General features: G+C 42.7%; 1 protein-coding gene across 1 annotated transcript in view; it reads left to right on the forward strand.

The window, feature by feature from the left end:
• Nucleotides 1-14,286, forward strand: part of SPEF2 (sperm flagellar and cilia associated 2) — a 173,136-nt gene that overhangs the window by 93,249 nt on the left and 65,601 nt on the right. Inside the window, 4 exon segments of the mRNA XM_024754637.1 lie at nucleotides 4,405-4,532; nucleotides 4,616-4,754; nucleotides 8,120-8,257; nucleotides 11,387-11,538. Of these exon segments, the coding sequence (XP_024610405.1) occupies nucleotides 4,405-4,532; nucleotides 4,616-4,754; nucleotides 8,120-8,257; nucleotides 11,387-11,538 (557 nt within the window).

A 14,286-nucleotide genomic window follows, 5' to 3' on the forward strand; every position in this document is an offset into this window, starting at 1 on the left:
CAAATGAAGTTTAACCCCTGACTTTTTAGAAATAGAAGGAAAATTTTGAAGCTAACTAAACTAATAAAAGAACAGAGAGCTATCTGGCCTCAGCTCTTTGAATGGGTACCCTAGTGTCAGGCAAGGAGATGCCCAGGTGAGCCCTGGAAGCTCTATTCAGTTCTTTATGCTCTGACAGCTGCAAAGCCCAGTTGTCACCTAGGCAAATCGGCTGCTTTAATAGATAAATCACCTTGGGACAATCACACAGAATGGTCTTTCTTTTAAAACTTTTTAAAAGACAAAGAGTTTTTTGAAAGACTCAGTCCCTGTCTTCTTAATTCCAATCCTCCATGGCTTATTACTCTTATGAACTGTTAGCCCTGGCCATCTGTGCCAGGCACTTGAGACCCAATCATGAATTGCAATTGTTATTGAACATTCCTAGGGAAATGTCTTACTTATCTCCTCAATTAAATTGTAAACATTCACTGTATTCAATACAGAGTCAAATACAGTGAAGAGTATGTTAGAGATTCTTGATAAGGTTTTTGTTGTTGTTGTGGCTGTTTTTGCGGTACGTGGGCCTCCCACTGTTGTGGCCTCTCCCGTTGCGGAACACAGGCTCCGGATGCGCAGGCTCAGCGGCCATGGCTCACGGGCCCAGCCGCTCAGCGGCATGTGGGATCTTCCCGGACCGGGGCACGAACCCGTGTCCCCTGCATCGGCAGGTGGATTCTCCACCACTGCGCCACCAGGGAAGCTCGATAAGGCTTTGATGAATTAATTAGCATTGAGGGAGAAATTAGAACAGAAAATATTTGAAGATGAGAGCATTAAATGATAGAATTACAGATGTGTGTAATTACTATCACTCAGCCAAATAGTAGCTACTTTGAAGAATGAACATATTCAAGAACTGTCATAGAAGCAGGATACAGAAGTGGTTGTTGGGAAGGAGATAAAATTAAAATGATATTATTTGGTAGGAGTTGGAGAGTGAGGGACAAAAATATTAAAATCTAATCCTTGAATCCAAACATTGAAGCCCTTGAGAGAAATAAATTCATAGAGGACAAGAGGGAAATAGAGAACATGAGTGAAAAATAAATATTCACACTGAGATATGGCATCAGCTTCCACTGTAGATCTTCTAGTCAGGATCCTGGCAGAAAACAGAAGATAATTTAAAGAAAGTTGAATAAAGGATGATTTATATGTATGTGGCCAGTAAGTGAGAAAATCTACAAGGATTAGATTGTTACCCTCAACAAGAGAGAGCCAAGAGCTATTATGGCCCCTAGGCCTGAGAAGGTGAGGACAGGAAGCAGATGTCCAGACCTCAGGAAGACCTGTGCATGGAGAAGGCCACCTGCCAGGGGCTGTGGCCTTCCCAGAGGATGCAGCCACCCACAGTGACCAGCAGAGAGGAGAAGGGAAGCATATAACCAAACCTCATGTCCTTCCTGCTCTCACATCTCTTGACTGGGAGGTGGAAGGCAAGGGAGTTTCCTGAAGTAGTTCACATGAGTTAGCCTCCTAGAGCAATCACTGAGCAGGATGGAGAGTGAAGGATGGGGAGCTGGTCTGGAGGGACGATGGGAGGATATACAGCCCAGACCTCTAGTTGCCTAAGTGAAACCATGTAGAGAACTCCTTTTGCTACAAGGAGAATTAGCCTAGAACCTGGAAACAAAGCAGACCACATGACCTACCCTAGTCCTTTTCTACTCTAAGCTTCTCACACATGAGCTGCACAGCTTACCTACTAATGGAGAGGAAAAACAGATGCCCAGTTAAATGAATTTAAATTTGAGATAATCAATGAAGTATATATAGGCATCCTATACTTTATCTGGCAACCCTAGTTCCAGGCCTTCCAGGGACCCCAGATATATCTTACCTCAATAGGCATGGGGAAGGAGAGAGAGTGAGAGAAAGAGGGGGATTGCTTCCATATCTGGCTCTCTCAGGTGGAGGCAGCAACCAAGTTCAAGGGGAGCCTGGGTCCTTATCCCTTTGCCAGCCCCAAGGGAAGGTTCAGAGACCACCAAGGAGGCAGTGGAGTGATAGGTCTTTGCTTTCTAGCTTCTGAAGCTTGGAGGATACTTGCTTTGGCTGCCCAATTTCCTATTATGCTTCAGTCAATGAAGAGAAGACTATTTAATTGGAAAGGATAGGTCTTAACATCTAGTCACATCACATAAGTTCAAGTGCCTAGACTCAGAAAAATAACATCCCAGAGAATTAAATAAACTACAGATGGGACATTATCGATAACTCATAGAAATCACAGAAGATACGGGAGAATCTAGAAGACCAGATGTGGGCTAATGACTAAATGTTTAACAAAAGGTGGACGGGATTTAGTAGCATACAAGACCAATGATCCAGATGTTAATCCCTGACAAAATTGGAAAGAAAATTATTAAATACATGTCTCTGAGCACTTGTAACATACAAAGTGATCACCCAGAGGTCAGACAGGTTTACTAAGACTAAGTCCTGCTGAACTGGCCTGTTCCTTTTCTTTGACAGCAAGATTGAGTAGGTAGGTCAGAGAGGTACCATGAACATAGTATACCTTGAATTCAAAATAGCATTTGACAATTTCTCATGAAGTTCTTGTAAATAAATAAGAACTGTGAACAGGATGTTAGTTCAATTAGGTCCATTCCTAGGTGGTAACTCTCCTTGCACAGAGTGTTAATTAATGACTTGAAGTCACCAGGAGGGAAGTTTAGTAGTCAGCTTACTTAAAATGGTCTTCAGCACCACTCTGGATACCACATCTTTTAAGAGAGATCATGAAAAACTAGACACCAGAGAGGGGCTCTAGGTAAGAGAAAGGTGTTAAAATAATTTCAGAGGAGCGTTGAAAGAACTGTAAATGTGTATGATAAATGAATACTTGAAGTATGGTTAGACATAGAATCATAGGCCTTTAGAACCAGATGAAGCCATCCAGTGCCATCCAGTCTCCTGAAAATTTAACTGATGATAAAATTGGGTTCAGGTGACTCCGCTTACATCTATATTAACATTTGTTGAGTACCTGTTATTTGCAAATGCTGTACTAGATGCTGGAAATACAAAAGCAAGCGAGTTTCATCCTGAATCCCAGCCTACTTCTCCTCACCAATATCTTCAAATATTTGACAGGCTGTCATAGAGAAGATGGTGTGAATGTAGACTGTCCTTCTCCAAAGGGCACAGCTAGGGCTTATAAGTAGAAAATACAGAAAGGCAAATTTCTGCTCAACACAGGAAGCATTTTCCACTAACACAAGTTGTGTGACCCTAAAGGGGGTTGCATTGAAATGTGCCTAATGTATCAGTGAGGTCCACAGAGATTGGATAATTTGTCTCTAGATCTCTTGGCATTTCTCAGTTGAAGAGGAAGTTAGCCCAGATGACCTCCAAGGTCCCCACGTGCAAGCCCCTGAATAAATAAATGCACAACCAATAAGGGAAAAATTCATACAGAAAGTTTATATTAAAATATAATATGGGGGCTTCCCTGGTGGCACAGTGGTTGGGAGTCCGCCTGCCGATGCAGGGGACGCGGGTTCGTGCCCCAGTCTGGGAGGATCCCACGTGCCGTGGAGCGGCTGGGCCCGTGGGCCATGGTCGCTGGGCCTGCGCGTCCGGAGCCTGTGCTCCACAACGGGAGATGCCACAGTGGTGAGAGGCCTGCGTACCGCAAAAAAAAAAAAAAAAAAAAAAAAAAGTATCTTCAATTTTATTTCAACTTGATTACTTCTTATTTTTCATTGTTTATTTGCATCATTAAAGATAATGTAAAAGAAACTTTCTGATTTTCATGGTGCACTTTACAGCAAAGGTAAAACCTCAAGGGAGAATTCAGAGAAATAACTCATCATCACCCTGACAAGAACCCTAGGTGTTCTCCAACTTAGGCAAAATGTGAGGTCTGTGATTATTCAATTCACTCATTCAATAAATATTTCTTGAGCACTTACTATGTCCCAGACATTGTGGTAATTATAGGAAAAACTGTTTAGTGGTGAATAAGATAGTAATTCTTCCTGATTTTATGAGACTGCTGTTCTAGAGGTGAATATAGACAAATAAATAAACAGTTATAATTAATGCCATCAGTTCTTTAATGAGAGAAGTACAGGGTGCTAAGGTGGGACTTCAGAACTTCAGAGGATGACCCTATACACTTGATGGATCAGGGAAGGATTTCTGGGAAAAAATATGTCTGCGCTCAGACATGAAAAATGATTTGAAATAGGAATTAGCTGGGGGAGGGGAGGAAGGAGGAGCAAGAAGTTTCACAGAGATGCCTTAAGTGGCTACAGTTGCAACTTGATCTTCTTGCTTAGTAGTGCCCTTTTGACTCAATTACACAGAATTTTCACTTTGAAATTATGATTTTTATGCTTTACCATTTAACAGGAAATACGATCATTTTTAGTACCTTACTGGAAACTGATAGAAAATTCCTATATAAATTCCATCAAAACAGTACTCAGGCACCTGAGAGAAGGCCAGCATATGGTGATTGCTTACTTATATGATATTAGGTAAGTAAAGTTTCCAAAGTTACAACCGTGTAGTTTACAGGCAGGACATATAAGCTCCGTCTGATTCTCTGAATGCCTTACAGAACAGATTTCCAGCAGTTTCTAAGGCGTCCGGACCACAAACAAGATTTTGTATCTCAGTGGCAGGCTGATTTCAACTCTCTTCCTGATGACCTGTGGGATGATGAGGAAACGAAGGCTGAACTACACCAAAGAGTGAATGTAAGGGAGTCCATGACCCGCGGGGCCAGAGTTTCCACACTCTCAAATCTTGTACTTCAAAAGCCTAATTCAGGGCTTCCCTGGTGGCGCAGTGGTTGAGAGTCCGCCTGCCGATGCAGGGGACACGGGTTCGTGCCCCGGTCCAGGAAGATACCACATGCCACAGAGCGGCTGGGACCGTGAGCCATGGCCGCTGAGCCTGCGCGTCCGGAGCCTGTGCTCCTCAACGGCAGAGGCCACAACAGTGAGAGGCCCACGTACCGCAAAACAAAGCAAACAAACAAAAAAAGACTAATTCACCCCCCTCTTACTCTCATGAGGTGTGAGGATGAGGGGAGAAATGGTTTGAACACCAACCTGCCGACTTTCAAGAACAATCACTCTTCCGTACTTTGAGCTCAGAATGAGAATATGGTAGTCAATGCTTCTGGAAGGAGAAGCCAAGGCCAGCAGTGCAAGAGCATTCTGGGCATCTACTTTGTAGACTCCTAACCCTTTTGTTAGGTCATGTAAGTGTGTCCAAGCCTGGTATTAAGTACGTGCCTCTCTTGGATACAGTTATATGGCCGGTTGATGTCAGGGAGAAGGGGAATGAGGGAACATCCCAGAAAGCCTGAAGTGTTGCCTCTATCGAATAGATCCCTTGAGGGAAGGTACCAAATCTCATACATCTTGGTATTCCAGCAGCACAGTGCCTGGCACTTGGTAGACAGGCAGATTTTGATAAATTCATAAGTATATGATAAATTCAGAGTATATTACCCTGATGCTTTAGAAAAGGTCCTCTGATGTACAAGAAGCCAGATTTCAATCTCTCACCTTTTGTCTTTCCTGTGTAGATTTACAGAGTCCCTTATCCTGTCAGGGGAATTCTTTCCCCTTCAACAACCTTAAGTATAGGCTACTAGTAATCATATCTGATTATAATCTCAGTATTTATTTGTCAACGACAACAAATTCCCAAGCTCTACCCCATGACCCATTCATTTGCTCTGTGAATATTTATTGAGCATCTACCATGGTCCCGGCACTGCTCAAGGGGCGGTGGGTTCAACACTGAACAAAAAGCCTATGACCTCAGGATGTTTATGTTCTGGGGGCCATAGTGCAAAGGATAAGCAATAAACAAGTAAATGTATAGCGAGTATGTCACTGATAATATGAGCTACAGGAAGGAGGAAAGCAGGGCAGGGAGGGAAGGAACGTTGTTGTACCATTTAGTATATGGTAGTTGTGGAAAGGCCCACTGAGAAGGCAATATTTGAGCAGACTCAGGACAGGAGAGATTGCATGAGATAAGCCATACAGATTTGGGGAGGAAGAGTGTATCTGGCATAGGGAAAAGTGAAGACACTGAAGAGGGAGGATGCTTGGTGTGTTTGAGAGCAGTTGGAAAACCAGCTGGGAAGCTATTGAAATTAAGTGAAGGCATTATGGTAACTTGGATGACCAGGGTGCTGGAGGATTTAATCCAGGAGGTATTGCATTAATCAATGTCCCAATAAACTGAAGTCTTAGACATTCCTCAAATGGTAATCCTAAAACATACCTGCCTTTCCTATCTCTTTCCTGCCTATTCACAATCCCGGCCCTCCTGTATTCCAAAAGTACCATATGTTTATTACAGACAGATTAAATATTTAAAAGAAGCAGAATTGGAAATAACAAATCCATAATCCTATTTGCCAGTAGTTAACCTCTTTATTCCTGGTAATATTCCTTGTTCTTGGCTTCTTTCCTTCCAATCCTAAGAAGTTAATGGAAAGGTTCTGCTATCATGTTATCCTCACATACCCATTAGAAAACCAAGCCACAGAGACACTGGTACTTGCTAAGGCCTCCCAGTGAGTCGGGAGCAGAAAGAGAGCTAGAAACAAGGTCCCAGGCTCCTGCTTTTGTACTTTCTCCTCAACTGCTTCTTCTCCTGTCTTTTTAAAACGTATAAATGTTTGAGGAGCAGAAGCCAGTCCTCACTGGATGTCTGATGTAGCATTTGTGGAAAGACCAGGGAGACATCAAGGTCAGCTCTAAAAGAATGGCGTACTGTTCTGATATTAGTGGATAGCTATAAAAATGCCTGTGATGCTTTCATTTCATGTGAAGCCCCCACAAGATAACAAACCAAAATGCTAAGTGTTCCATAAACACAGCATCACAGAAGTAAAATCCACTATAGGCACTGGAACCAAACTGCTTGCGTTCGAATTCCTGACTTCACCGCGCTGAAACCATAGGCAAGTGACTCAACATCTCTGGGCATCAAATTTCTCATCAGAAACTTCTCCCTTGGTTACTGTGGGGATTTGTGAGGTAATCAACGTCAGGCACTTAACACAATGCCCAACACACAGTAAATGTTCAATCAATTATTATGATCGTGAAAACTGTCAAGTTTTATTGGACTGTATATATTTTCTTAATGGAATTTTAATTAAACAGATATTTTATTGCTATGAATAAGATTATGATACTGTTTATAACTGAAGAATTATTGTGTGCTAAATACTGTGCTAAGTGCTTTACAGGCTTAGGCTAACTGCAGCACATCCAAAGGGTAAACTGTATCCCCATTTTACAGGTCAAGGAACTGAGCCCTAATCTAGTGGTACAGACAAGACCACAGGCTCATATCCTGGCTCCACCACTTGCTTATAATGTGACTTTAGGAAAATAACTCTCTGTGACTGACTCAGTATCCTCATCTACAAAATGAAGAAAATAATAGGACCCAAGGTGGTTGTGAGGCATTAAATGAGTCAATATTAGTATAATGACTTATATTCTGAACACTGAACACACATAGAAAGGTATCATCAACATTATTCCTCAGGATCTGGTAAGTGGCAGAGCTGGGATCTTTAAAGGTGTTTTTTTCACTGCTAGCTCTGTAATCCAAAGCTTATTTTCAGACTATCCTATTAAGCTCAGACCCTGTTTCTTGGAGAATGACATGCTCCACTCATGATTAATTAACAGGCGCCCTTGCTGTGTTAAGTGCCCTCGGATTCAATAAAGCAGCATATTTCTTGCACCAACAATACACCATTTCCTCAAAAATTCCCTGAAAGATCTTTTTTGGCCAATCAAATCTTGTGAGGAAGGATTAGAATACATAAAACATAGCCCCTCATGAATAAAGTAAACTGTGGGCCTGGGCACAAGGTGTGCTAAGGGGGTCTTAGAAAATTAAGGCCTGACAGAGTAGAAACAAAATAAACATTTGTTTACCGAAGGGATAAAATATACGAGTGTATTAGGTCTAAATTCTCTTCAGACACATTAAGACAGGCAAAGGATTTTAGTTTTGTTATACGGAGGTCATCTGAGCTGTGATTCTGAAGCCTCACAGAAGTGTTTGTGTGCAGGATTTACGGGACCGCCTGTGGGACATCTGTGATGCCCGCAGGGGAGAGGCAGAGCAGGAGTGTCTGGACATCATTAACGAGAGCTGGTTGCAGGATGTGATCGGAATCGCGATGAACCATTTCTTCTCACTGATGCAGGTAAGAGCGGCCGGTCAGGATGACACAGACTTCTCTCCATGGCCACGTCCGTCCTGTAACCACTCCTCTGGGAATGTGAGGGGATTGTTTTACTCACAGCACTCTGCCCAGCCTGAGCTCCAGCTTGCCAAGGAGGTTAGCTGAAATAAGCCATTCTGTCCCCAGCCAAACAAACACCAGAACTGGTAGCATCTCAAGCTACAGCTCACCAGCTGTTTCCAGGTGGCCTAGAGCTGTGGAGGGGACAGCAGAGATGGTGTCTGTCCTGGGTCGTTACCACGCCAGCCTCTCCCAGCGGACACCCAAAGTGTCCCCGGGAAAGCAGCCCTGCCACAAGAGCGTGGGCTGGATCAGACTCAGCAGGCACTCGATTCCTGAAAAACGTTTGTGTCCAGATTGGAAAAATAGACCATTCATTGGAACAATCTGATTAATTTATTTTTGCAGCCCGTTAAAATAATGAATTGCACTGGACAAGTTGAAGAGACAGATGTTGATTTTATGCCAAGGTATTGTCAACAATAGGGGAGAGAGCACAGACCAAGTCTGGATACCCAGCTCTGCCAAGAATAAGGGCTGGAGGGTTTTTAAGAACTGGGGCAAGGTGGGGTGTCATGCACAACCTGTGTTGCTTGATTGGCCTCGTCTAAAGGAAAAGTAAACTTTCCCTTCTCTTTTTTTTTTATTTTTTTTGTGGCCCCTCCCGCTGCGGAGCACAGGCTCCGCGGCCATGGCTCACAGCCCCAGCCGCTCCACAGCATCTGGGATCTTCCCGGACCAGGGCACGAACCCGTGTCCCCTGCATCAGCAGGCAGACTCTCAACCACTGTGCCACCAGGGAAGCCCTCCCTTCTCTTCTTGATGCACGTAGTTTTACAACTTGGAACAAGGTGTCTTCCTAAGTCAGACTCCGCTCCTCCCAGAGGACCAGGACATAGGAGTTCCATTTTCATTTCATATGCTTACATTTCAAAGAGATGGTTCCCAGGTTCTTGAGAGAGAGAGTTCTGATTTCTAAAACCAGCAGGAGGATTTTGAAAAGATTTACATCTCAAAGGGACAGAGAATGGACTTACAAAGACAAGTTTCCTAAAGTAAATACTCTGAGAAAAGGGAGGTCAGGAGTCTGGAGTTAGGAAGAAACCTGTCTATAGCTTAGTCATGCTGAGAGGATTATGAAGGCTGTCTTGGTCAAGCTGTGTCTACATGAGTATATTTTCCTAAGAAAATAGCAGTGAGGATAGAGTAGAAAAGGGTACCTTTCAGATCTTGAGCTGATTAGCTTACAGGAGGAGTTACTGCAGGAAATGAGAATATTTAGCTGAGGATCACTGGAGCTAGAGCATAGTAGATGTTCAATAAATCCTTGTTCAACAAATGACCATGGATGCGAGTACTTCCAGCACTTACAGGGACAAGCCCCTGGTTCGGGAGCAAGCTGGACCACAGGAGGCAGCGGCCTGAGAAGCAGTAGCAGCCTCACTGATTGCTAGCTCTGGGATCCAGGTGGGGGCTACAAGGCATGGGCTGTGCTGAGGATGAAGGCAAGACAGCCAGCAGCCTAAACCTGCCTGGGTAACATCCCTGGGACGCCAGTTTGGGTAAGCAGAGATTGAATGCTGGAACAGCTGTTTCAAAGGTTTATGGTAGAAATAACTGAAACCCAGTAACGAAGGCAAAGGGATTAGAGAATTTTTGTAAATCATTCCCATTAGTCCAAGCAATATATGCCTCTTTCAGAAATGGTAAAACTCTTACACCCTACAAGACCTACATTTCAGACCCTCTCCCTGAGAAACAGAATCCACATCTAAAGCCAACTAGGAAAAAAGAGGGTAAAGGAAATAAAGGCTAATATTTATTAAGTTCTTACTCTCTTCTAAGGACCCTTCATGTGAAGGTTAAACCTTCACAACAACCCTAGGCTGTCAGTTCTCTCACAATCCTCATTTCACAGATGAGGAAACTGAGGCAAACCTAGATGAAGTGATTTGCCCAATGCCACATGTCAGTAGTAGGAGAGCTGGGATTGGGACTGAGGGAATCTAACTCTTGAGCCAGTAGCCCTAACCACTGCTTTGTCATCAGTGTTCACATAGTTAAAGGCTGGCCACCTAGAACGGAAGAAGCCTAGTTCTGCACGGATTGGCATGATTCTATGAAGAACCAAAGCTGTAAACTACAGGAGAGTAGTAGATTTTAGTCCAATAAATGAAGAACAATCCTAATGATTGGAACTGTCCATCGAATGACAGACTTTTCAGGTACTTGAGCTGCTGGTCCAGGAGCTCATAAGCAGAAACTTGCACATATTTATGGAGGGGAAAGAATCTTCATGAAAGTTTTCAAGGGCCTGTGCCTAGATAAGTGTTTCCCAAAGTGGATTCCACGGAACACTAGTCCTACAAGATGTTTCACAAAACAAGGACTTGATGATCAGAAGACTTTGGGAAGGGCCATGTACTCTACCCTTCCCTCTCCCTGGGAGATTGACAAGCATATTGACGTATTAAGATATTAAGATGCCCTGCAATAAAGAAACTCTTTTGGTATGTTAACCTAACATTTCTGAAATTATTTGACGTTGCAAAGTTTTGTGGGGTTTTTTTCCCCAGCATGGTGCTCATTAAGAGCTTATAGGACAAAGCTTCTACAAAATAAACTTTAGAAAATGCTATTCTAGATGATTTCTTTCAAAACTAAGTTTTTGTGATGAGAGAAACAGTAAGAAAGCATTATTTACTAGTTACCATAAATCTGAGAGGACTTTTGATCAATTCTGCTTATATGATATATGATGGCATCTTATTCAGGGCTTCCCTGGTGGCACAGTGGTTGAGAGTCCGCCTGCTGATGCAGGGGACAAGGGTTCGTGCCCCGGTCTGGGAAGATCCCACATGCCGTGGAGCGGCTGGGCGCGTGAGCCATGGCCACTGAGCCCACGCGTGCGGAGCCTGTGCTCCACAACGGGAGAGGCCACAACAGTGAGAAGCCCACGTACCGCGCAAAAACAATAAATAAATTAATTAATTAAATAGTGCTTACAGGGCTTATATAGAACATATGTACCAGAACATATGTATCAGCTTGTTCTGTCTTGGGTATTAACATTCGTATTTTCTATTAAAGGCAGAACTGAACCGTTTCCAAGATACGAAGAGACTGCTTCAAGATTATTACAGGGGAATGGAATGTAAAATCCCAACAGATGACACTAAGAGATTTACTCGAGTCCCATTGGTCCAACTGGATAGTAAAGATATTTTGGAATTCCAGCTTAGGTAAGGCGGGCTATCACGTAATCAGTCTCAACATAAAGCTTTGTGATTTTAAATTGAATACCACTAATAAAACCACAGTCTTGTATCTGCTAATCCAAAATCCAAAAAAAACTCTAAAAACTGAAAACTTCGCCTCAAGACTATTGATATGCATTATTTATCCCACTTATAGTGAATATCTACTCCTTTTTGCTGCAGAGATGTAGTGTGTTTTGTTACAGAGTGCTTCCAACAGACTGCTGGGGATATTATGGAATATATAGTATATACAAATTCTGAATTCTGAAACACTTTTGACCACAAGGGTTTCTAGTAAGGGATCGTGACCTCTACCACTTTTATGAAAGGTCCCAAGCTGCTTTGTGCGTATGTGGGCATTTGTGTGTGTGCATGGCATTATATAAATGACAATGGCAGGTGTTATGAGTCTTCTTTTACAGGTTAGGAAATTGAGAAACAGTAAAGACTCAGTCATATGTGATTATGACTTTGTGAGACTGAAACTTAGTAGCAGTCTAACATCAGATTCCCACCGGTAAGAAAACAAACTTGGTGGTAAGGGTGGAAGAAAAATGACATTTTCAGGCAATTACTAGCTATATGTAAGTAAATTAAAACAATTTGTTTGGGAAAGTCACCCCAACTCTCTTAAGACTTGGTTTCCTTATCTGTAAAGTAGGGTTGTTGTGAAGATTACAGAAAATGAAATCCTCAAAACACATAGCACCATGCCTGGGAGTCAGAAGACTTGAGACCTAGTCCCAGTGCCTCTCAGTAAGTGATGACTATTATCGTCATCATATTATTACATAATATGACAACAAACTCTTCTTCCTCACATGCACTGTTTTAATTGTGAGTATCGCATGTTCTTACATTCCTCATTTTACCCTCCCTTATTCCAGAAAGGATTTGCAATGGCCTGTGCATGATAGGATTCCACAGTGATCTGAGGCCCATTTCTCTCTAGGCTTCTTCCATCTGGTCCCATCATGTCCTTGTCAGGACCACAAGTAAGCAAGAAAACACAAGAAGTCTGAACCCTCTTTTTGACACAGATACAAGTGAAATGTTTAACTCAGCAAGCTTCTGAAAGAGACCTTTGTAATTAAGAACAATAAAAATTTCCCAAAGTGATATGAACAGCCAGAGTCATCAAAAGAGGCCAAGTTTCAATGTAGCAGGGCATTCTGTTCTTAGCACAAAATAGCAAGTCAGGCATAATGGGGAAGCTATTAATGTCGGTTAGTAGAATGAAACGGGCAAAAGAACAGCCAGTTCTTACTTTTTGCAAAACACTCTGCACCAGTCTCAACCTCAGATCACTGCTGTGAGTATCCCCTGGAACTCTCAGCCAATCAATGCGTCAACCAACCAACCAGTCTCTTTAATATGTATAGGGAAACGAACAGAGTGTTAAGCATGTTCACATAGCTTGTCTATTTTATTCCTCCAACAACCTAATAATAATAATAATAATAATGGTGGTAACTAATAACCAATAATGTGTAACAATATTATTATTATATTTGTAATTTTCCCAGAAGGAATGGAGCCTCAGAAAGTCGAGTGACATGCCCCAGTTCGTATCTACTGATACATCTACTGATAGTGAGAGAGCTAGCTGACCAGAATTTTTCCCAGTAAATGAATTCTAAATCCAAATCCCTTTTCTAAATGATACGTCACCACTGCTGTCCTCCAAAGCAAGGTGTTCGGAACGCCTATTGCCCCGTATTAAACATGTAGAGATGATCACACAGCCTTTATCTTATTAGACACGTGAATCTCACGTCTCAGTGACTGAGATTAAACACTACTTGATTATTAAAACGTCAACTCTCCTTGTGGGTGGACATATACTGAGTTGTAGACCCTCAACACGTTGCTTTTATAAGGCATGGTGCATTGTCAGAATTCCAAGCGCTATGAGAGTCAAAGAGCCAACTTCAGAAAACCTCGTCTGATGCTTCAAAACAAGGCCAAGCTAATTGCATGCTGGAGTTCACAGCCAGCTTTCTGCATCACTGCTCTGGTCCCCAGCAACTTGAGTCTGCCAAGCCAAATGCTTGTTCCTCCTCCAATTTTAGCAAAGGCATCCTTGGAGCTCCTCTCTGCCCATTCCTTGCCCTAGCTGAAAACTCTTCCTATGTTCTGTCACCGAGGGGGATCCCAGCGCAATTAGCATTCTGCTCGGTGGATCGTTCCCTGCAGTTAGCCTTTGAGATCCTGGGATCCTTCAGGGATAGAACATTCTCAGGGGCAGCTCTAAAATCTCTACATAGGGGCAGCAGTATGGTCGAGAAAGGGGGAGAGACAGCTTAACTCTGTGTTCCCACAGCACTTTACGAAACAGAGAAGCCTTCATCGCCCATTCTCAAGGGTAGGGAGGGCTGCTGGAGCTCTCACACCTCCGTGGGTCACCCCTTGCAGACCTCACATCTGTCATATCCTGCTTTTTAACTGTCTACTTCCGGAAGCCAACTGCTAGTCGTTTTAAAGAAGTGACGTCCAGTTCTATTGGTTTGCTTTTCATGACTGATTTATACCTTGTCAGAAGTTTATATCCCAGATAAATTTCAAACTTGCATGTCTTCATAATTGCCACTGTTTAATCCCCCTCCTCATAATTACTGAGAATTAGACCTAAAAATTATGTTTTAGCATTGCTTGTCTCTAGTTTCCTCTTTTTAGACTTTCTAGACCATAAAATATTTTTTTTCTTTTTTAACATCTTTACTGGAATAT

This window comes from Neophocaena asiaeorientalis, unplaced genomic scaffold, assembly GCF_003031525.2.
Source record: "Neophocaena asiaeorientalis asiaeorientalis breed wild unplaced genomic scaffold, Neophocaena_asiaeorientalis_V1.1 scaffold229, whole genome shotgun sequence".
NCBI lineage: Eukaryota > Metazoa > Chordata > Mammalia > Artiodactyla > Phocoenidae > Neophocaena > Neophocaena asiaeorientalis.